The sequence below is a fragment of the Lampetra fluviatilis genome, chromosome 34, assembly GCF_964198595.1.
Source record: "Lampetra fluviatilis chromosome 34, kcLamFluv1.1, whole genome shotgun sequence".
Classification (NCBI taxonomy): Eukaryota; Metazoa; Chordata; class Hyperoartia; order Petromyzontiformes; family Petromyzontidae; genus Lampetra; species Lampetra fluviatilis.
The window spans coordinates 4547448-4572827 of NC_136308.1; the positions used below are offsets into that span (position 1 = coordinate 4547448).

Here is a 25380-nt window from a genome sequence, read left to right on the forward strand (position 1 = left end):
TAAATGACGTCACGCGATTTTGGACGATTTTTTACCCCCCCCCCCTCGACACACGGCGTCACAAAAAGTCAGACCACCCCTCAAATATGACGTCATAAAGCTCTGCCCCCCCCCCCAAAATAAAACATGCTTCAAATCGCTTTAAACTATTGTCATTGTAGTGCGTATTTAATGTGGCGCTGCACTCTGATGTTGTAGGAGAAAAACATTTATTAAGAAGTCTATTTAATGTTATTGTTTTATATTTTATTATTTCCCTTCTACGTGACTTTACCGAAAGAACCAAGAATATGAATCCCTGCAGTCACGAAAGCTTCAAATAAAAATTTAGAACGTGTTGTCTATATTTATTTAAAGTTGCGCATTTTGATGTGACGTCACATTTCTCACCCCCCCCCCCCTCGTCACACATCGTTACAAATGTCTGACCCCCCCCCCCCACCGAGATGCGTGACGTAATTTATGGACGGCCCCCAATACAAATATGAATTCGTACAAATCATGTTTTATAGGACATCTTTGCTCTCACTTTTGGAATGCGCATTCCAAATACAGTACAAATGTGCCCCCTCACATATGCCCTGCCAATCGATTAAGCCGCGTGGCACAGCCATTTATACTCCTCGGTGGACAGAGGGGGGAATTCAACAATCTTGCTCTCCATTTCAACTACAGTGCAGGGAAAACAACACGGACGTTTTGGGATGGTTAGCTCGCGAACTCCAGATTATAGTTCCAGTGTGATAGACGTTACACCAAGGCGGAATCCACAAACTTAGGTAAAATCCCATACATTTACAGAGAGTCGCCGAGTTACGATGGTCCGACTTACGATATTTCGATCTTACGATGGCGATACGACAAAATTGTAAAATATTTTAAATTTCGCGTGGCAGGCAAACGCAGCAGCGAACGATACGCTCAATGCATGTATGATACGTAGCTTTAGCGATTTCATTTCAGGGTTACCACGATACGATACGTTCAATGCATGTTAAAAGTTTTTTTTTATAGCAGATAGAAAATTAAGTTGCACTTCATATAGGTAGGCTAAGAATCTACCTTGTTTACTTTACATTTTACTGTGCAATACAGTATTGTAATTAATAAATACATACAGTATATAGTCTATACAGTACGGTACTGTCAATTGCTCTGTTTTGCTAAATTATCACCATTCTGTAAGACTCCTGGGTATGCTAGGCCATCTTCGACTTACGATATTTTTGACTTACGATGGGGTCGTCGTAACGCATCTCCATCGTAAGTAGAGGACGACCTGTATCTTCCCGAATACCACAGGATGTATTCAACAAGGATGTGCCTTAAACTGCAGATTGCGATGGATAATGTAGGTAATGCTACAGCAGTTTTTTGTCGTGTAAATTAGACAGCCGTAAACTTGACGTCGTTAAATTCCGTGTCACATCATAAAAAAGTTACATTTCCACAAAGCCGCAACAAATACAGCTACGTTGATGTTTTATAAATATCGGAATCAAAATCTTTCTTTATATACTGGAAGAATTCGATGAGCTACAAAGATATGTTTCACAGATGTCCAGCGAATAATTTACATGGTGCATTAGAATAAATGCAATAAACAAAAAGCAAGTAAAATAAATGCAAATATTGTAACGAGTGTATTGTAGACTTAGGATAATAAATCATTTTCCCCTGGACATATTAATGCCTGTTCTCAACCACAAATTGCCTTCAACACAGCACGCCTGCTGCACTCACAACACATCCCTAAACCGCACCTTAATCTTATAGCCCGGTCTCATTACGAGACAATTTGCTCTACAAGAAGGGGAAAAAAATACCGCAGGATTCTTAAATGTTCACAGGGGATTTTCACGCTGCAGTTGGTTAAGAATGATATGGTGAAGTTTTCAAATGCACAAACAAGGGTGTGTGTGTGTCTATAAACACACACAATTAATACAACTATGGGGCAGTAGTTAAGGCACTACACTCTGAACATGGAAAACGGAGTTTGATTCTGAGTCCATGACTAACACACTAAACTATAAAACCACTACAAAATGTTTTATTTTACCAAGTAAGGCCCACTGAGCTATAGAGCACTTTTTTAGAAGCTGGCCACAAATGATAGCTCAACAAAGTGGCTTATCACGTGGACATTTATAGCAGCCAAATACGCTAAACGCATCCTTCTTAAATGCGGAAGGAAAAACCGGAGGACGTGGAGACAATTTCACGTGACCACAGGGAGAACACGCAAACTCCAAATATACAGGCGTCAGGGTCTGGATCAAACGCACGACCTTCTGCACACCCGGCGAGGTAGTTAACATCTCGCCACGGTGGAGGCCCTGTGATGAGTGATCTCTGAACCGGTCCTGGGTTTCCCCCAACCTCCACCAGCCTGCAGTGAGCAATGTGGCACAGCATGGTCAAACCACCCCCATGACCAACGTCTCTTGGGGAGGGCTTCATCCAGCAGTGGATCGAGAAAAGGCTGTAAATTAACGTTTTTAATTTACGGACAATGTAAAATTCCCCTTTTGCATTTGTTTACATTTATGCGTTGGATTTTAGAATGCTACTTTTTGACGTGAAACGATAAAGCATTTAAGTTTAACACTAACGTGAAGTCTTCTTGGTTCTTTCGGTAAAGTCACGTAGAAGGGAAATAATAAAATGATAAAAATAAAACATAATAAAATAATTCTCACGACGTTTCGGCCACAACGCAAGCAGTCGTCCTCAGGTGAAGAACAGGTCTGTCGGAAAGACAGCGTCTGAATGACTTTACCGAAAGAACCAAGAAGATGAATCCCTGCAGTCACGAAAGCTTTAAATCGAAAACTAACGTTAAGATTTTTTTTGACCTCATTCGAATGTCCTAGAGGAATTCTGCATAACCGCTACTCGCTCTGTAATGCTTTCAGTTGATGTGAAAAAAAAAAACGTGTGACTATTATCACCCTAACCAAACAGCAATGTGCATCTCTTAAGGATTCCCCTCCCCCTCCGGTCATCACCAGCTCAATAATTGAGAAAGCATTTTCACACTTGGTAACCTTCCTGATTTGCCTTAAAATTGTAATAGGTCATACGCGAAAAACAAAAACGCACATTGCAAGGTACCCTTAAGTGGAATGATAAAGGCACGAGCACAACCGCACAAATTTGCGAGTGTGCATGCACACACTTGATGTATTGTGGCGAGCATTACCAAAACAAGGGAGAGAGGTCAACATGCTGCGCAGTGGCCTACTGCCATATCACAGCACTAAGCCAACAAAAATCTTGAGTTCCGGGAGTTCAAATCCAGGCCGCTGAATTTTTAAGCCAGATTATTCTGGGTTCCCAAGTTGTGGTGAGGTTGGTAACGGTCTCAGACCAAATCAACAATGATTGCACTATGAAACCCCCATTGTAAATAAATTACATTTTTCACCTAATGTAGCACATTTTGATTGAATGCCTTGTGATTGACACACATCGGTAGGGCTTATAATAGCTGGTTACCAAAAGTGTGGATAAAAAAAAAGTCCCATAGAGACGGCTTCAGATAAATGTTTTGTGACTCCCCCATCTTCCTTGCCTGTTCTCCGAAACAAGGTGGTGCACTGCTCTCTGGTTCCATGGAACGCATCGCATAAACCTGCCCCCTAAAAGATCTGTTGCGGGAGCCACTTCGTTTGCCTGCTTGGCATCTCGGGAAGCCACCGAGTGAATCACCAAAATAGATGTCCCATATTCTTAGGTTTTTTCGGTAAAGTCACGTAGGTAAAACATTAAAATTAATGAAAATAAATAAAACAAAAATCACGACGTTTCGGAGGCAACACAAGTCTTGTGTTGCCTCCGAAACGTCGTGATTTTTGTTTTATTTATTTTATTTTCATTAATTTTGATGTTTTACCTACGTGACTTTACCGAAAAAACCTAAGAATATGAATCCTTGCAGTCACGAAAGCTTCAAATCTAGAAATAGATGTCCCATTGTGTAAGCTCTTCCCGTTATCCAAAAGAAGAAGACTGCTCTCTGTGAGAGCTCTGAATGGAAATGGAAATTGATCATCTCGTGACAATCATGCTGGTACACCAATTCGAAATTAAATTGGAGAGGGGTGCGGGGGAAACAAAGGCAAAGCCAAGAAAGTGTTTGTGATGAACACAGAGTGACAATTGGCATGACAACCCTTTCTGAAGTTAATTTAAACATAAACTCCCCCAAGCAACATTTTGACTTGCTGTTCATACCCATCATGGAAATATTTGCTCCGCATTTAATTTAACTTTTTGGCTTTAAGTGTGCACAGATGCGTGCTGAAAAATCAACCATGAGAAATATATATTAAACATTTATATTACCTCCATTCATAAACTTACTCGGAACTAAACAATACCTGGCATTGTTTTGAACTACTCTATGGCTACGATGAAGACCAATAGGGTAATATGAATAAACCACGCACAATACTGTGTTACAGTTCCTAATTAGGGCCAACGAGAAACACGCTCTATGTACAGCACAGAATAAAGCATGATCATCATCGTCGTCGTCTATGAAAGAGGCTGCTTACAGGGAGCAATTCATGGCCGCAGACATTGGACCCCCCAACACTGCGGGTCTCCCAATCACCATCATCGGCTTTGCTCTTCCATTCACATCTGTGCTCCACATGGCCAACAGTGCACGACAAAGAATGGTGTTGATTGTTGTGGCTATAAAGGGTCAAGAGACTGCTTGCATCCGTCAAGGCATGTGCCGTTCAGCACTTTAAGAGGTTTTTTTTGTCGGAAGTTGAAGCAGGGAACATTTTACGGCCAATGCCTACGCAACACTAATAAGGCCTGCCAGCCAAAATGGCCAATTTCAGTTTTATTTATTTATGTCCTTGCCTCTCTCTTTTTTATTAACAACCCGTATACAGTCACTGACGTCACCAAATCTGCATGCTTTTATTATACGTGTTTAATTACGATAGCAACGATTATTTATAGTCTTTCCTCAATCCACTGCTGGATGAAAGTTTTCCCGTACCATGTTGGTTGCGAGGGATGTGTTTGACCGTACTTCACCATGATGGCCAGTGCAGGTTGGTGATGGGGGGGCAGAATTGTTTTTTTTTTAAACTCACCACTGATGTTTGCCATGGCTGGGAATAGAACACAGGTTGACAGGTTCATTGGGCAGTGCACAACCAATACACCCGCAATTCCACCCACAATACACTTTCATCATTATCATCATCAGCCATGATCTTTCCAATGTTGGATGAAGATCTCCCCAAGGCATCGCCATACCTTGAGGTCTATGCAATGTGACAATCAATCGAGATCTGACATGTGAACTGATCTCATCTCTCCATCTCCACGGTTTAGATATCACTTGACAATGATGATAGCGGTGGTGGCTAGAAATCTAAGCCAACTATTTTTTTATTTGACCTGATAAGGCCCACTGAGCTATATAGCCGTTTTTTTCAGAAGCGACCTGGCCACAAATGATAGCCCAATGAAGTGGCTCATTACTGGTAGAAACCGCCTGGTTACACCAGCGCACAGAGGATTATTGTGTCCGTCCGTTGCGCAGTGAGGGGCTGGGTGGGGAGGGAGGGTGGGAGGCAAGGGTGGGGAGGGGAGGGTGGGGATGGGCTGGGTGGGGATGGGCTGGGTGGGGAGGGGCTGGTCACCCCGTGGTGCCCTTATAAAACTCAACGTTTAACCTACTCACGCCGGCTTGTGCCCGCCCTCACACTCGGCCATATTTGCGGAATACACCACGCCGCCGTTGACCCTGGCCATTGACCGAGCAACCCAACGTTCCTCCCAGCTCCCTCCGCAGGAATGTGTTACGTGTAAATTTATAGCAGCCAAAAACTCTAAAACGCATGTTTCTAAATGTGGAGGGAAAAATCCAAAGATCTGGAGAAAAATCTACACGACTATAGGAGAACATGCAAACTCCAAATCTACAGGCTTCAGGGTCAGGATGGAACCCACGACCTCCCATATATCAGTTAAGATCTTACCACCACGAGATGTTAACTAAACTTGGGTTTATGGGTTCATAGCGCAGTAAGGCTAACCACTGCATGGTCATATGTGCATTGTATATAGTACGCATGCAGTCATTTATGCAGATGCCTGGATATCACGCCAAAGGGCCCAATTTTCAACACAGCTGGATGTCTTTAAGTTCCACCAGACAAAGTGCTCCGTTTATTCCCAATCTTGAGCAAAAATAAATTGCAAAAATGTTTGCAAAACTGTAAAGCAAATCACCATAAAAGGCGGTGCATAATGCTGCAATTGCAATGGGACATACCTCAATTTAGGTCTCAGCCCTCGATTGCTAAAAATCACATCTGGAAGGACGAACACGTGGTTTTTTATGGTCATATGGTTAAAAAAACCCTTCCTGTAAAATTTTCCCCGCTGCAAAATGCGCTCATTAATCCTGAGCATCCGCAAAAAATCCACGTAAAAACCTCCCTTGCATTCCTTAAAACACAATCATCACCTTCAGATGAGTGAGCGGAGGCAATTCGTCAATTTTCCATCAGCACGAACGGAGACATTGCTATAAATCACACAAACTTAAGCGTTTCACAATGTGCAAAAAAATGTGCATACACTTACAAGTGCTGCCCTGTGAACCCAATACAAAGCTCAAACCCGACTTGAGCCAGAGCCAACAACCTTGACTCTACAAAGCCAAGCCCAAGGCTGTTGCATTTCTGACTCATGCAGGTAACAAAAGGCGTCCTGAAATATAATGACCTGCCCTTTTAACACAAACACAAAAACCCACACGTGACATCATTTGTCAATTTGCTATACAAACGCTGATCGATTGACTAGACGGGAGACTTTGTTTACAAGTCGGCGAGACAGCGTGATGCAGCACGGCGTTAGCACACTTTGCCCCCCCCCCTTGGTGCGGAGGTAGGCAGTTCGAACCCAGCGGCCGCCCTGGTCAATACTGCGAGTGTAAGCGGTTAATGCCGTCCACACTGCGAGGCCGACAGCATGCACGCCGCACGTACGCGCTGTCCCCTTCACGGTGGACGTAGGCCATGTGTACCGGCGTCAAGATCGAGATTTGCCAAATGTCACTCGACCCTATGGCGTACGTGTACCGTAATATAAGTTGGTACATCTTCAGGTCGGAAGACGTACCGAGGGCTCCCACAAGGCCACACGTGCGGGCGGGGGGAGGGGGCACGTGGTACAGTTTTTGGTTCCAGTTATTAAAGCGTGTGGTCGTGTCGCTACAGATCTCTGCGGTGAGTAAAATGTCTTTATGCCTCTGTAGATAAAAGTAACGCTAACAGCTTGTGCGTTCCGAGATTCGGCGGTGAATGGGACCCCACCCTGCAACTTGCAAATATCTCGTAACGGGAAAAGGGAGTTAATCTTCGTGATCACAATACAGGCCAGAATGTAGGTTACTCGTGATAATAATGATATTATTTAATCTCCTGACCAGTGAGTTGAGGCACAGTAATAACATTTGCGCATGTCTGTTAATGAGCAGAGCTATAAGATAGGCTAGAGATCCATCTCCTTACAAGCCACTCAACTACAATCCAGTACTGTAGGGAAATTGATGATTTATAATCCAGATCAAATTTCCAACTGTTTATATTCTACTTTACGCGTGTCACAAAGAATGATTTGTTGCGGGATAAAAAAAAAACATATCTGCCAACAATGTCGTTCAATATCGCTCGATGCAAAAGTGTGAATGTTGCATACATTAGTTTTTGTATTTGTCTCACTCATTATACAACAAATCACGGAGTTTAATTGAGTGCTACATGTGCTTAATGGGTCAAAGCAATGAATAAATGATGCTCACACTAACCAAGGCGCTGTCTGTGCATATATCTGTTCCTGCCAGTGGGTGTGGTACAAATCGGATGCCTGGTCGACACGGAGGCTGTAACACGAAGCAACGCAGATTGCGGAAAACAGTGCGAGCGGTGTAAGCGAGAGCTCCCTTTCCAAATACCAGACGTGGCAATGACATTGACACAGCACCATTCGGAATCACACGTTACAATTGTTAGATTATGTTGCTGGATTTTCAGTATTCGCTGCAACTATCAACAAAAAGTATTTTTTTGTTTTACCGTCCACAAAATCCATCGGAAATGTAACTGCCGTACGAGACAAAAAACAGACTGTTGGGGCCAGTGCTGTTAGCGAGCACCTATAAAGGCCCGCACGGCACACGAGGGGGTGGGTGGGTGGCTAGCACCACACTCGGTCGCCTTTGTCTCCCCAGTGGCGATGTTTACACATCGCACCAGGTACTTATATGCGGCTGAGTTGACCTTGGTGATGCCCAGGACCGGTTCAGATAATCGTCACTGGTGTTGGCCGTGAGCGGGAATCGAACTCGGGTTGCCAGGGTTTGTAGCGCAGCGTGGCGCTAACCACTAAGCCACCGCTCCCCACAGGCACACACACCAAAGCCTGTTACAAACATCCGTAGAGCACTATACTCTGGCAATGTTTGCAGTCTTCTTATGAATGACAAAGAACACAAACACGGTTGCAATTGCTTAGCCGCGACAATTATCGTCTCCGGATACTGACAGCCACAGATTTGATTAAAACGTAGAAGGGATTTTATTTCTGTCAATTTTGTTCAATGAACCGACAGTTGCAACACAGTACCCATGTCTTCCCAACAACATGGACAGCCTTGGCTTTGAATACATAATGCATTAATTAAGATTCATTAATGAGGTGGCCTTTTTTGCACGACGCATTGGCTCATTTTATTCAGCAATGCCACTTCAAGCATCCTTGTACACAAACTAATTTATATTCTTGAGAATGACCAAACAACACATCTCCACTTGGGTGTTTTAGTTTAGGCAATGCTTTATAGCATGCTCCCAAAGTCACACGGACACAAAAATCCAGCACTAGGAATCATAATGAACAGCATGAGCACAATAGTCACGAAATAGGGCCTATTAGCCACTCAAATATATGACACTTATCACGAGACTCTATTACTACCACTTACAGATTACCGCTGATGCCTTGTCAAGAATGGCACATGTACACACTCGATAGCGTTCCACACAGAGAATTATAACAAAAGAAGCGGACGAGATTGGCATCCTGAACAAACAAAAAAAATCACAAAATCAACCAGCCCTGGGACTTGGGCGAAAATGTTGTCCCGGGCAATCGGAGGCCACCCGGCCAACCGAGAACGTCACAAAGCGGCGAGTTTCTGGGCTGGCCAGGTGTGACGGAGCCCCCACCCCCCACCCCGCCCGCCCAGCCCGCTCGCAAATCCGTCGCTTGTGAAAACTCACCAAACTCCGAGTGCAGGTCTCTCCGCAGACCGCAGAGCATCGTCGAGAACATCCAAAGGCATGAAAAGTCTTCGCGTCTGCCGACTCGGGGCACTCAATTGAGTTTCGCTCCCGCTGATGTGGAGGAGGAGGAGCGAGCGAGCAAGCGAGATGCCCTTCGGTTTAGAAGCCAGATGGGTGGTAGCCAAAGCAAAGCAGCTTCCAAGTTTTAAATTTTAAGCAGAAAAATGCATCTGCCTTCCAAAGGCCCACATGCGTTCGTTTTTTTTCTTTCGTTTTCACCCCCTCCACTCCCCAAAAAACGAACCCCATCCACGCACAACCCACCCCACCTTAAGGGCAAGTTCGGCTTGGCTAAAGAACAAAGCCAAAAATAAGCAAACAACCAGAGGTGGAGGCAAGACGGAGAGATAGAGAGAAATGTTATTTTTTAAGGGGCTTTAAAAATGCAGACGCGATCTTACACCGGAGACTACATCTAGAGCAAGGAGTTAAATGGCGATGTTGTGTTTAACGGGAGGGCTTTTCCTCTTGGCCTCGGCTGACCGAGGAGCCACCACGGGATTTTGGCGACCACCGGCTCCGGGATAGAAAAACGTTTGGCAGAATTGCAACGGCGGCAGTGAGAGCGAGACGAGCGAGCGGGCAAGGGGAGACGAGCAAGGCGATGGATGCGGCTTGCTCAGCTGCTGCCGGGAAGCTGCGCCCGTGGCAGCGGTGAATGAGGGGCCCCGCTCTCGGCTCGAGGGGGGGTTTGTCCGCGTCTGGACCAGGGGAAACGCAATGCCGCTTGCAGGGGTGTTTCACTTACAATGCCATGCCATCTGCCAAGCCGACGTACGGCACCGTCACACCGAAGCGCATGCGCGCATAATGAATCTCATTTACATTACATTACTGTGTAATCATGTTCAAGTTTTTTTTTTTACCCCTGTAACCACCTCCTGTTTTGCATGAAATATGGTCCAGTCAGCAATGTACGAATAGGGCAACAGCAACAAAAAAGCTGTTGGGGATGCGAAACATTCCCAAGTCCCACCCATAGCGAAGCTCTCACTTGGTTCATTCCAATGCCGCCCCTTTCAGTACCAATGTGGCTTGTGTGAGAATTCCAGGGCAGATTAGCCTGCTGAATGGCAAGGTCAGAAAATTGCCAACGGCTTAGCAAAGCCCCTTCCTCGACCTAGGCTCCTGGGTTTAAGATTGTCACTCAAGCCAGCTGGATTCTGTAAGCTCTTTTTACACCCACTGACTGCTTGCCGTGATATCACGCCTGTTTGCCACTGCAAGGCTCAATAGAGATACCAGAGGAAAGTGATGGACATTTATAGTATTACTATTTGTTATTATTGCGTTTGCAAAAATTGCTGGAGCAGCAACCAAAAAAACCCCCACTAACCATGTTTAACCACAGCTGCAACTCAATTGTGGGCCTCAGATTGTTTGGCATTGACTTCTGCCCGTGACATCAGGGTATCCAGGGGCAATGGACTTTTCCCTATGACCTAATCACACACTGAATGCCCCCTATTTGACGAAACTTCAGAAGCTAAGCATGTCTGACCCTGGTTAATCCTGAGATGCGTGACCACCGGGGGCTGAGGGGAGGGCTTGCCAGGTGTTGTAGGTAGAGCTCCAAGGTGGTTGGAAGATAGCGGTGCTGGTTATCACCACCTCGAATGATTGGCTTTTCTCCAGGTACTCCTGTTTCGATTCCACTTTCATAACACTCAGTCATGGTTTGTGCCAAACATCGCAGTACAAGACTCTCTTTAAAAAATAAAAAATACTCCTGAGATTTAGTGAAGCTTTTGTTTCTCGGTAACAAATTATTCTTCAAGAGGCCACATGTTACCGATGCAGCTTATTGACATCAAAACTGGCTACAGATTGCCTAGTTTAAATAATTGCTACTTGGGACATTCATTTGTAAGATCCATAGGCCAATTTATAGATTTTTTTTTCCCCTTTCAGTAATTAAACATACAACCTACAGACTTTGTTTTAATTACAAGGTTCCTCTAAATAACGAAGTGTATTTTAATTGTTATATATGAGGCTGGTCAAACATTTCAGGAACGACACATTAAATAGTCATGGATACCCATTGTTCGGGATACTCTGAAGGCCGACATTAATGCAATCATCGCATAATAGAATAAGCGCATTGATGTTCGGTCTTTACAATATTGAAAAACAATTATGCTGTGTGCACTGTTAATGTCCCACTGTCAAAACATTTGACCGCCCATTAAATACGTTTAATCCATAGCCGTATTTTGTCGGTGGATCTCCCGGCCACAAAAAAAAATCCTACATGGTCTCTTTTTAATGATGCCTCCTGACCACAAACGTGGCCCTGGTGGTTCTTACAATCTGGGTGTCTCAACAGCGGTTTGCGATACTCAACGCCAGGATCATCGTTCATTACGGTCTGTTCATTGTTTAATTTTAAAGCGGCTGAATTGTTCATTCTTAAGCAATGTTTGAACGGGCAAAAAAAAAAATCCCCGAGCTCGTAAACAATTTCCATCTCCGAATTTGTCTTAGCGACAGCGGCGTCGAGCAAACTCCTGCGGGATGAAAACAAATCAACAGTTTTTTTCAAAGTACTGACAGATAAAACGAAGACCTCCGTCAATTGCATAATACGGATGGGCATGCTTGTAAATTGCGGTTCATTTACATTTTGTTTCCCGTACCTCGTTCCCGGCCCACTTTCTTCTTCCCACCCCGTCCCGTTACTGAAACAAACCGCCGCTCATCACATGATTACTTCTCATTACGCCTGAAGCTGTGCTTTCACAACTGAGAGGTGGCGCGTGTCAGCGTGTGCGCGCTGTCGAGACTGAAAGTGTTCAGAATCGATAGGGAGCTATTACAATGCAGCTGGTCCCAATTTGACAAAGATTGCTTAAAGACTCATTGTTGTAGATTCAATTTCGTGTTTTCTTTTACAACAGAAACTTTTAACGTGCGAATTGCCGTCAAGTAAAATCTAAAAGGAATTAAAGAGTTGGGATAAAGGGAAGCCGGGGGAAAATGGTTATTATGTATGTGAAGTATTGGAAAATGACGGCAGGAAACTCCTTGACGGGAACACACTTCTTTTATTAAATCTTGACTTGTAACAATACAACGCGTGGCCTCTCTTCTTCACAATGCGCTTCTCTTGACTCTGGATTCTGTGCTGCTGGCTCTCTGTGCCTCGTGTAGACTCCGCGCCTCGGCTACACTCCTCTCTCGCCTCGTGTAGACTCTGCGCCTCTGCTACACTCTCCACTCGCCTCGTGTAGACTTTGCATCTCTCTCTCTGGCTACACCGTATGCATACTCGGCTCGTGTAGACCTTCCTCCCTCTCTGGCTACACCGTATGCATACTCGGCTCGTGTAGACCGTTCTCTCTCGCTGGCTACACACTATACATTACTCAGCTCGTGTAGACCGTTCTCTCTCGCTGGCTACACACTATACATTACTCAGCTCGTGTAGACCGTTCTCTCTCGCTGGCTACACACTATACCTTACTCTCCTCTACTCTCCATTACTCTCCATTACTCTCCATTACTCTCCTCTCCGGGCTCTATCTCTGCACCTTCGTCTTCATTCTTAGATGGTTCCACTTCTCCCCCCTACTCCTCTCTGCATCATCTTATATATCTCTTCCTCCCGGGAGACGGAGCGGATGCGGACCTCAACGTCGGCACCGCTCCTCAGTTACCCAATCACCACGCGCTATCTCTACGATCCGTTTCCGCCCAGCGCGTGTTTCCACCCCTCGACCAATCACACCGCGCTGCCACCCGATCACTCCCTCTCAGCGCGTCACCGGCACACAGCCAATCAGCAGCACTACCCCCACCCGCGCACTGACGCATGCTCCTCCCCGTCAGCGCGCGTCACCACACACACACGTACATACGCGCTGGCACATGACGTACACACCCAGCGCGTATCACCACTACATCACCCCCTCCCACATAGCTCGCAGCCGGCCCGGCTGCTAACAACAACCAACCGCTACGATAAGATGACAACCAACCAAAAAAAACCCCGTAACCCCCCAGTGTGCCCCGTAACATAACAACAAGAACAACAACAACAAGAACAACTATGTACAAATTGACAATGAACACGAAAAGTCAACAACAACACAATACAAGCAAATTCCAGAAAACGAACGCGCCCCGCGCCCCTGCGACTACACGCAGTGACGAGGCGCACCAACAGCCCCGACTCCTCACGAGGCGGGTCGCGCAAAGTAGCACGACTTGGCGCGAGTCCGTCTGGCTGGTCCGTCGTATGGGGCGGGACACTGACGACCGTCCGACGGTTCCGGCTGCTCCAGACGGCGCGGAACGGGCCTGAAAGGGCCGGCCCCGCCGCGGAGATCCGGCCGCCGGTGGTCGGCAGCTGTCAGATCCGAGACACCTGGGAGCAGATCAGGCGAAAATACACGTGGATCAGGCAGAGACATTTCCCCCTGTGGGTCGCCGGTCACGTCACACGCTCGGCCATGACGACACAAGGGGAGGCCATATGGAGGCGAGAACGGTTTCAGTCGGGAGGGGTGAACGTACCAACGGCGCTTTCCCCACTTTATCTGAACGCACTGGGGTCGTGCAACGCGCACGACCTCCACGGGTCCCCTCCACGGTCTCAACAATTTAGGCGACGTAGCCAAGGGTGCCTGAGGGCAATGCAGCCAGGCCCTGTCACCTGGTTTCCAATCGTGCCCGGACACCTTCCGTGCCCGCAACCGTTCATTAGCAATTTGGCGAGCCCGCGAATTAAGCCGTGCGGCCTCCCTCGCCTCTGTCAGCTTGTGAATATTAAACTTAATATGTTCTGCCAATTTAGAATTAGTTCGTGGAGCGGACAGGCCAAGTTGCGTTTCCACTGGCGGGTCAGCTTCCCGACCGTACATCAAATAGAATGGGGAAAACCCCGTAGCTGCATGGGGGGCCATTCTATACGCGGCAAGGACTCCCGGGACCTGCAGGTCCCAATCTACATGTGCCTCGCACACCTGCTGGCACAGCATGGAAGTCAAAGTTTTGTGGAGTCTCTCCACCATCCCGTCTGTCTGCGGGTGGTACGGGGAGGTACGCACCTTCTTGGTACCCAACAGATCGCACACCTCTTGCAACAATTTACTCGAAAATTTTTTACCTTGGTCGGTCAGCAGGCGTTCGGGAGCCCCCTTGTCCAGGACATAGCCCTGGACGAAGGCGTCCGTCACAGCCGCTGCCGACTGGTTAGCGAGAGGCCACGCCATAGGCCATCGGGTAAAGTATTCGACCCCCACTAACAAATATTTATTCCCTCTCGGCGTGACTGGGAAGGGCCCCAAAATATCGAGTGCAACGAGCTCGTTAGTACGCGAGACCTGAATAGATTGCAGCGGTGGATTAGCTGCCACGGGCGGTGGTTTATGCCTGGCGCACTCAACGCACCCCTTCAGAATATTTTCCACATCACTTCCCATTCCCGGCCAGTAATAGTCACGCTGAAGCAGGGCAAGCGTCTTGTTAACTCCCAAGTGCAAGAGGCGTTCGTGTGCCGCCAAGACAACCCTCCCCCTTACAGCGGAAGGCACCACGAGTGCGTTCCGCCGGGACAAACTGTCCCATCTCAATAACATGCCCTGCTCAAGTACATAGGAGCCGGTACGCTCCTGGTCCCCTTCGGGACCCCCAACCTTGCGGCGCAATGCTAGCAGCGAGCTGTCCGCCATCTGGAGACGGCCCCATTCGCTGAGCGACAACGAGAGCAGCGAGTCCCGACCCTGAGAGGCGGTGGAATCATCCACGATCGGTGCGCCCGCTGTCGCAGCCAGTGCCCCCATCTCCCCCGCAAGCGTCGGTTTACAGCGCGCCGATCCCGACAAACACGCGCATTCATCACAAGGCAACAACCGCGACAAGCAATCGGCATTTGTGTGTCGCAACCCCTTACGGTACGTAGTCGTAAACTGATAGTCCTGGAGGACTTCCAACCAACGCGACAACTGGCCCGAGGGCTGGGCGACCCTCAATGAATACTGTAGCGCCGCGTGGTCCGTTCGGACCGTAAAGTGACGACCATAGAGATATGGCCTAAACTGCTGCACAAAAAAGACAACGGCAAGCAGCTCGCGACGGGTGACGCAGTAGCGCTGCTCCGCCGGAGACAACACCCTACTACCGTAGGCGACAACTCTTTCGACACCCCCAACGACTTGGGATAGCACCCCCCCAATGCCCGTGTTGCTAGCATCCGTGTCCAGCAAAAAGGGACTCGCAAAATCGGGATAACACAAGGGTGGGGCACCCACCAAGGCGTCCCGGAGGGAGCGAAACGCGGCCTCCTCCTCCGGTCCCCATTTGAACTTCACTCCCTTCGCCGTTAGAGCGTGCAAGGGTTTTGCAATAGTGGCGAAGTGCTCAACGAACCGCCGATAATAAGAAGCAAACCCGATGAAACTACGCACGTCGGAAACGGACGTAGGTGTCGGCCACGAACCGACACAATCCGTCTTCGCGGGATCGGTGGAGATCCCCGAAGAATCGACAATGTGACCCAAGTATCTAACCGACTTCCGAAGGAGGTGACATTTGGCCGGTTTAAATTTCAGCTTAGCCGATCGCATTCGCAAGAACACCCCTCTCAATCGCTGGAGGTGTTCTTCAAACGTTTTACTGAAAACAATGACATCGTCCATATAAATCAAGCATGTATCCCACTGCAAGCCCGCCAAAACCAACTCCATAAGTCGCTGAAACGTCGCTGGAGAGGAGTGAAGTCCCCTGGGTAACCGGTTAAACTGGAACAGCCCCCCTGGAGTCCGAAATGCTGTCTTAGGTTTCGACTCTTCGTCGAGCGGCAACTGCCAAAACCCCGATAACAAATCAAGAGTCGAAAAATATCGCGCACCAGACAATGCATCGAGGGACTCATCCATCCTGTGGAGCGGATACGCGTCAGCCACAGAGATCTTATTCAGGCGACGGAAATCAACGCAGAATCGCAGGGACCCGTCCTGCTTCTTAACCAGCACAATAGGCGCTCCCCATGGGCTAGAGGAGGGCGAAATAATATCGGCTTCTAGCATTTCGTTAACAGCCGACTGAACATGTTCCTTCTCCACGGGACTCAGTCGGAAGGGATTTAGCTTGACCGGCGCCGCATCGCCCGTTTCAATGTGGTGGTGCAACAAATCCGTGCACCCAATGTCATACTCATGTTTACTGAACACATCAGAGAACTCTATGAGCAACTCGCGCAGCGCACCCAACTGCGCCGCCGACAAATCGTCCGAGGCGGCGCATAGCGAATGGACCCACTCAAGGTCTTCCCTTGGCTCAACGTTCCGCGCGGGGCTCGAGCCCACCTGCGCAACCAACCCATCATCCACAGGGACCTGCGCCGCGTGAGCCAGCACGGTGCCCTGTGGAATGACAGCTGGCCGCGACCCCGCGTTCAAAACCATCACAAACGGATCCCTGTCAGCCCGCACCAAAGTGTGAGCCACCGATAGATCAAGACCCCCGACAGCCTTGTTAGAAGGACCCAAAAGCATACTTTGTTCCGAAGCCTCCCTCACCCATGGTTTCCGCAACCGGAGGGGAATCAACATCTGTGAACCCGGGGGCACATGCACGGTCTGTGTCGCCACCGCTTGTATCGTAGCGCACGCCGTCCGAATGTCAGTAGGGCTCGTCAAAAATGCAATCCGGCGACCCGATGGCAGTTCAATGCATCGTTGATCGATAAGAATTTTAATGGGCATTTTAGCCAAAAAATCAGTGCCCAAAAGACACGGAACCGCCAAAGAAGACGAAACGAAAACGGGTCCCGACAATTTGATATTTCCAATGCAAATGGACGCCCTAATCTGACCGATAATGCCCAACGATCCCCCATTAGCGGCGTAAAATGGCACCTCCACTGGAAGCAGCGGACGACATTGGACTGGGAGAATATCATAAATGAGGTCCGATATAATAGTTGCCGATGCCCCCGTGTCCACTAACACCCTAATCTCGACCCCATCAATAGATCCCGTAACAACGGACGAACCCGCCGAAGCAGCCACAATTCTATGCCCCAATTCCGCCCATTCAATGTCTCCCTGGTCCCGGCCGAACCCCCCTCGCCGAACCGAATCCCCGAACCTTAACCGGCCCTCCTCCGCCGCAACGCGGCGTCCCATGTGTGCCGAATAAACAGGCCGAGCGTGTGAGGTGCCGCGACTTGCCGGGGATTGTAGAGATGACTTGGGATCTCGGTCGTCGTCCAGCCGAGCACCCATGGCGCGCTGACGCGGAGCGCGGCACCCGGACGCCACGTGGCCCCGGAGGCCGCAGTTATAGCACGTGACGAGGGTCGGAGTAGATCTTGGTTGCTCCGACTTTCGGCCCGATCGCAGAGGCGACCGAGCCCCCGGCCTCCAGTCCCCTGGTCGTCCCGTGGCGAACGCCTCCTCTCGTGGGCTGACGACTTGGGGTTCGGTGACCACCGAACCCGGAGCTGCGACGACAGCAGCGTTGCAACCAACTCCTTGTTTCCGTTGTAGGGCCTCGTGCGCTTGAATACTCGTGGCGACTCTCAAAGAAGAAATATCAATCTCGTCAGCTGTGTTGATAGGGACCCCCAAGTCCTGCGCCAACTTAAGCAGCTGCTCCAAAACCATCGCGTCTTGGCCCTCCTCGTCCATCCGAGGGAACGCAGCATCAGCAAGAGCCAGCAACGCCGTGCGATAGGCCAGCGCGGTCTCCGTGGCCGCTTTCCGTCTTGCGTAGAAATGATGGCGGCACGCCGAGGGAGGTCCGTAGACCCTGGCCAACAAACCCAGCGCATCCTTCAGTGTGGAGCGGTCCGACTTCCGTGCAGACCTGAAGGCCGCGAGCGCGTCGTCGTCCAGCAGGGCAGGCAACGCCCGCAGCGCCGTAGCATCGGACCACGCTGACATCTCTTGATGCGCCAAAAACCTTCGCTGAAATTTGCCCCAGTCTCCGCCTTCCGCCTTGAAGGCTGACAACGTGGGCAGACGCTGCTGAAAAATGAAGTCATCCGCCTCGTGGTTCCTCTCCGCCTCTCCGTCGGTGTGTAAGATGGCGGCTCCAGGGGCAGACGTAAAATGGCGGACCCCCTCGCGCGCTGATGACGTCGATGCGCGCGCTTGGGAACCCACCACCACGTGGCGCTCGCCGTTCCCGCCAAAAGTAGGCCCAGGCGCAATGGCGGGAATCCCCCATTCGTTTTGGCGGGAATCTACGGGGCGACCTTGTAAAATGTCCCCCACCGTCCCCGCTCCTCCCGACGAGCTGATCTCCGCCAAGATGGACGCGGCGGCGAGCAGCAGCTCCGCCAGTCGGGAGTGCGCCTCACGAAGCACGGCCTCGGTCCCCGGTCGCTCGGCCGGCGCCGTCGACGGATCCTGTAGCGTGGGCAAGTCTTCCTCCTCGCCCCCCGCCACCAGCGGCCCCGAGTCGTCCAGGTTTTCCTCGCGGTCAATCCCGTGGGTCCTACGGGTCTTCCTTGTCTCCATGCTTGGAAGCCCGTTTCACTTCTGACGCCAGATGAAGTATTGGAAAATGACGGCAGGAAACTCCTTGACGGGAACACACTTCTTTTATTAAATCTTGACTTGTAACAATACAACGCGTGGCCTCTCTTCTTCACAATGCGCTTCTCTTGACTCTGGATTCTGTGCTGCTGGCTCTCTGTGCCTCGTGTAGACTCCGCGCCTCGGCTACACTCCTCTCTCGCCTCGTGTAGACTCTGCGCCTCTGCTACACTCTCCACTCGCCTCGTGTAGACTTTGCATCTCTCTCTCTGGCTACACCGTATGCATACTCGGCTCGTGTAGACCTTCCTCTCTCTCTGGCTACACCGTATGCATACTCGGCTCGTGTAGACCGTTCTCTCTCGCTGGCTACACACTATACATTACTCAGCTCGTGTAGACCGTTCTCTCTCGCTGGCTACACACTATACATTACTCAGCTCGTGTAGACCGTTCTCTCTCGCTGGCTACACACTATACCTTACTCTCCTCTACTCTCCATTACTCTCCATTACTCTCCATTACTCTCCTCTCCGGGCTCTATCTCTGCACCTTCGTCTTCATTCTTAGATGGTTCCACTTCTCCCCCCTACTCCTCTCTGCATCATCTTATATATCTCTTCCTCCCAGGAGACGGAGCGGATGCGGACCTCAACGTCGGCACCGCTCCTCAGTTACCCAATCACCACGCGCTATCTCTACGATCCGTTTCCGCCCAGCGCGTGTTTCCACCCCTCCACCAATCACACCGCGCTGCCACCCGATCACTCCCTCTCAGCGCGTCACCGGCACACAGCCAATCAGCAGCACTACCCCCACCCGCGCACTGACGCCTGCTCCTCCCCGTCAGCGCGCGTCACCACACACACACGTACATACGCGCTGGCACATGACGTACACACCCAGCGCGTATCACCACTACATCTGTATACGTATGTTGAACTTCTTTCGCGAGAAGTAATCGGTGCCGCGGGGGAATTACAGTGATGTCTCGGCCTCATCACTATCTGAGTAGTTAACCTCGCATTCAATAAACCTTCAGAGCCAGGGTGAACATCCGACTCCAAATTTATGTAATGACTAGAACGAGGTAAAACTGATGGAAAAACACAGCACAAAATACAGCATCTGTTAATACTTGCAATATCGATACAACGAATGAACGCAAGGAGCATCATAACATTGTCTTAGATAACATGAAACTCAACAATAGGTCCTGGATGGACCAGGCACCTACATTAGCACTGAATAGCTACACAAGAGAATAAGCTACTGTGTTGAATAAGGTCACATCGTGTAATCACCATACTGCAGCCTAAATGTACAGCACTGCACATAACACTGAACTGTGGATGAGATACTTCTTCATCGTTGCTCTCAAGATTGCATTAAAGTTACATGGGTACAAGTCTGACTCGACTTATCCAACTATAAGTAACATTCACAATAATGCAAGTGGCAGGCTTCGTGGTTAACTAAGCCTCATATGTATCATAACAATTTAACAACATTATAAAAGCATTTACAGCATTATAACGGCAATCCTAACATTATAACATTCCCAGTATTATAAGAACATAAACGAACTACCAGACAATGCTTCTTAAAGTCCCACAATGAATAGATGCACCAGTCTTCACTGAGACGCTATTTGTGCCTCCATTTTGTACTCTGTGTAATGGCTGACACCCTGCCTCATGGCTTAGAGAATGTTACTTCGTAACTTCCTAGTCACGTGACCAAACTCAACACCATATCAGGAAGTTCCTGTGTAATCAACACCCTCATACCTGCCATGGGGCAGAACACACGGTACTAACCCGTGAGCTGACATCTCAACTGATTCCTTAATTTCCCTACTCCCACATTCTGTTTGTTGACCCCTATTTTAAGGATCCAATGAAGCCTCTGTGCAGCACTCAAATACAAAGCTGTCCAATGCACTAAATAGTCTTGTCCCTCTGAAGACTCATCAGTTTCACGAACTGCCCATGCCCACTGGTTCTCCCCTGACCCTCGTGCACAAACCAAGTCACCACGGGCAAGCTGGAGAGACGGCAGAAGGCAAGTCCAGTCCAGAAATCCATTCACAAATACGAACGAAAGGGTTCACGTCAAGCCTAAATGAGGCTGCCCTTACAAGGACCAAAGCTTACTTCCATTCAGCCATGACCACAATTGATCATAAACTCACAATTCTTCATCACCACATGCCCAGGACCCAGCCACCTCTATACCACCCCAATCACATGGCAGGTGTGATGAACTTGGCTCATGTCTCTTTGATAAGGCCAAGAAAATCACAAACAGCATCAATCTGTGCCTCCTCTTTCACGCCGCCCCCCCCCCCCCCCCCCCCCCCGAGTCTCCTCCTAACTTGGCTCAGCATCCCCACACAATTTCGATTTAAAGCTTTCGTGACTGCAGGGATTCATCTTCTTGGTTCTTTCGGTAAAGTCACGTAGAAGGGAAATGATAAAATAATAATACATAATAAAATAATTCTCGCGACGTTTCGGCCACACCTGAGGACGGCTGCTTGCGTTGTGGCCGAAACGTCGTGAGAATTATTTTATTATGTTTTATTTTTATTATTTTATTATTTCCCTTCTACGTGACTTTACCGAAAGAACCAAGGAGATGAATCCCCACACAATTCGACCACACAGAGACATCACGGCCACTATCTCCAACTTAAACATCCATCGCAGCTCCCCTTGTATTCTAAAGGAACACTGCTATGTTACTTTTCATTGTATAATTATTTTTTTGGCTCTCCATGCTGCACGCTAATTCACGTCTTTATGTATCTTGACCTCGATCTGCTCTCAACAGTTGTCCTATGGAGGCTGTCGCACGGAGACTGGGATTCTAGATTTGAAGCTTTCGTGACTGCAAGGATTCATATTCTTAGGTTTATTCGGTAAAGTCATGTAGGTAAAAAATTAAAATTAATAAAAGTAAAATAAAAATAAAATAAAAATCACGACGTTTCGAAGGCAACACAAGCTTCCGTCTTCACATGTGTTGCCTCCGAAACGTCGTGATTTTTATTTTACTTTTATTAATTTAATTTTTTTACCTACGTGACTTTACCGAAAAAACCTAAGAATAGGAGACTGGGATTTCAACGACTTTGCGACACCCAAAAGGAGCAACCGGCCAAACGTTTGTCTCTGAGCGCGCAAGTGCACTTTGTTGTCAATCGCATTCACACGACGACTAGAATTACTGCCTTTCGTAACACGTAGCCCTTTGCAAGGATTTATAGGTGGCGGTAATGTGTGCCCACAATATATCCGAGGACCGGAGCAGTGCACTGCAAGGAGTGATTGCGGCACGTCCGACAATGTACTGGGCTCTCCGCTTTCGAGTCGGGTTGCGATAAACACGAAAGGAGGAGGCGCCACTGGCCACGAATTACTTCGTGGTGCAGCGGCTCAATTGCTCCGCTCGACTGATGACGGCCGTCAGTTTTAACTGGTTCTAGATTTGAAGCTTTCGTGACTGCAAGGATTCATATTCTTAGGTTTTTTCGATAAAGTCACGTAGGTAAAAAATTATAATTAATAAAAGTAAAAAATAAAATAAATAAAAAATAAAAAAAATCACGACGTTTTGGAGGCAACACAAGCTTCCGTCTTCAGGTGATACAGCTATCGTGCTGTGACGGTTCCACCTGAAGACGGAAGCTTGTGTTGCCTCCGAAACGTCGTGATTTTTATTTAATTTTAATTTTACTTTTATGAATTTTAATTTTTTACCTACGTGACTTTACCGAAAAAACCTAAGAATATAGTTTTAACTGGCTTTGTTAAAAAAGCAAAAGCAATTTGAATTACTACCAATTAGGTTTTTTTTACGTAATAATTTAAAACTATAAATGACTCATGTTAAAGTATGAAAGGCGACTTTTGATTAGTTTTCTAAGAATAAAAAAAACCTCCAAGGGCCGTGGTTATGCAATGTACACTGTATACACTTAGGCTTGTTAAATGTTAATAAAGGATAACAGGATTATGATGGAAACACTGGCCTTAATAAAAATAAATGGCTCTCTTACAGATCTAGTAGCATGGGTATGTGTGTGTGTGTATATATCGTATGCGTGTATGCATAGACGATATTAGTGATGTATACATTAATAACGCATTTGAAATAATGTACGTAATAATAATCATGTAGAGCCCTTTGTCAATACGCCGTTGTACGAAAAACTTCCTTAAGCGATGTCGATCTTGGGCATTGCTTCGTGCTTAATGTTGGTTTATGATGGGTGAATATTTGTTATATTTGAATGTAAAATATTAAAATGGCAATTATGAAATGCATTGTTTACAAGATCTTTTCGTCCGTAGTATCTCACCCTACCCCCGTTTTCCGTTGCCTTTCTGCTTAGCTCACTGACGCGAGTCAAGATCCCGTTATCTTGAATTCATCACACATGGGCAACCTGGCACAGCCGCTCCGTAGATTACCACCTCGGTGGTGTCGACTCAGCCACCTGACATGACTCATCGCTTGACACGCGCCTTTGTTGTGTAACTCTAAGTATCCCGAGATCGCGGATCATCTGAATTATGTCTCACGTCTGTTCCCATCACTTCACACGAGCGTTTCAATAGACGTATCTTACTATCCGGCTATTCGTTACAGTGCGAGATCGCGGTTATAACATCATGGTCTCATGTTGCAAAAAAAATTTGAATCTCAACAGTTTCCACAAGTAGAGGGTAAAGGTGCAACCCTGCAATTGCTGGCTGATGCCGTTGCTGGCAGAAAGGCCTCCACTAGGAAGTTCCAGAGAGCCACTCTGGAGGGTATATTGGCCCACTCACGCAGGGGTCTCAATTCAGAATTAACTTCGGTTAAATTAATTTAAGCAAATATAGAATAGGCGTGACGAAATCACCAATAATTAGGGGGAAGCTATAGTCTGTGGATAAATGTAACGCCTCATTTAGTGACCGGATGTCAGGAGTATTGCCACACTGTGATATACACCCAGAGACTATCCACATCAGTGGTGAGTGATGTGTGTATCGGCCCTGGACCCATAACCCCTTCACCAACCCACACTGACTGGCTTGGTGAAGTATGGTCAAACAACATCCATGACAGCAGCATGTGGAGGTCTTTGTCGAGCAGTAGATTTATAAAGGGCTGCCAATGTAGTGGTGAGAGAGCACAGCTCGGGTTCAAATTCCAGTGAGAAGACAACTCAGCCATTTTATCCCTTCGACTCAATGAAGGCATCTCTATGGGAAGTCAACAGTGATTATCCCATTGATTGAGTCGCTATATCCATCGGAATGTGGTCTCTGCTGCAAGGAATGTGGGATTTCTACCCCTGGCTCAGGGAATGACCACCAGCCCCACGCTTGTTCGAGTGGCAAACCGGATTTATTTTTTTCAAGATCACAATACACTCATTGAATCACAAGTGTAACGTTCGATGTTGTATTCATGGGATCATGTCAGCTCCACAGGCACTAGAAGCTGCTGCGTTACCGAACGGTGGTTTGTCTTTGTTCAACATTTTATCGTGATTGTGCTATTAGTGGCATGTCACGAGACGAAAAATCCATTCAGACCTCTCACAGACCAATGCAACCCTTCAATTTAGAAAAGTCCACAGAAGCAGATATTACAGAGCTATTTCTGAGATTGCTTCAAGGGACATCTGATCCATTAAGAAAAGGACAGCACCGTCTACCAAATCCGAGAGTAATGCTCATCTCATGATGGTCAAACTGAATGGTTTAATATCGGGGGCTGGAATTTAGCCAAATGAAGTGCAGTGACACATTCCACATGACAATTTTTATTTTTATTTTAACGGTGCAGTCATTGGTGAATGGGCTGAAACCATTAACTCACTGAACTTGGGAACCCAGATTCCAGGTTTTCAGCCGTGCCAGCTCAATGCTCTGAGCCGTCTGACCACCTCACATTCACCACAATGTAACCTCCCCCCCACACACACACAAATCTCGAATCGAATGATGACCCTTAAATCGCACTAATTAATTGAATATCTGTGAGTGGGAGGAAAGATGGGGGGTGGGGTGAATCATTACAGCTCTACTCTGTACCAACGCATGCCCGAGGCAAATCCTTTAACCACAATTTGAAAAGACACAGACGCTAGAAAAACATCTGCCGATGTTTAGCAATGAGATCAGAAGCAGCATAAAAAAATACATCAAAACAAGGGCTGTTGAAGCCCGTCGTGCAATGTATCAAAAACTAAAGCCACGTGGCTGGGACGTCCTCGGGTGTGCTCGCGGACCGTGCATTTGGCGGCATGGCTCTCATTAGGCGAGTGTGGGAAACAGAGTTGAGCTCGTTCGCTGGAGCCAGTGCCGGATTATCCTAGTAGCAAAAGTAACTGCATATGCTACGGGCTCAGCACTTTCAAGGGCCCGGCGCTAAACGCTTTCAAGTTATCAATTCCGGTTCAGTGCTTCTGCACTTGCTCTATTACTATAGTACTATACCGC

General features: G+C 47.8%; 1 protein-coding gene across 12 annotated transcripts in view; it reads right to left on the reverse strand.

Annotated features, from left to right (window-relative positions):
• Nucleotides 1-25380, reverse strand: part of LOC144944306 (glutamate receptor-interacting protein 2-like) — a 209150-nt gene that overhangs the window by 121201 nt on the left and 62569 nt on the right. Inside the window, exon 1 of one of the 12 annotated variants that reach the window (XM_078872353.1) lies at nt 9327-10071. The exons of the other annotated variants lie outside the window; for them this stretch is intronic. Within the exon in view, the coding sequence (XP_078728479.1) occupies nt 9327-9378 (52 nt within the window). The 5' untranslated portion in view covers nt 9379-10071. Of the gene's footprint in view, nt 1-9326; nt 10072-25380 lie in introns of those variants that run through there. 12 annotated transcript variants of the gene reach the window in all.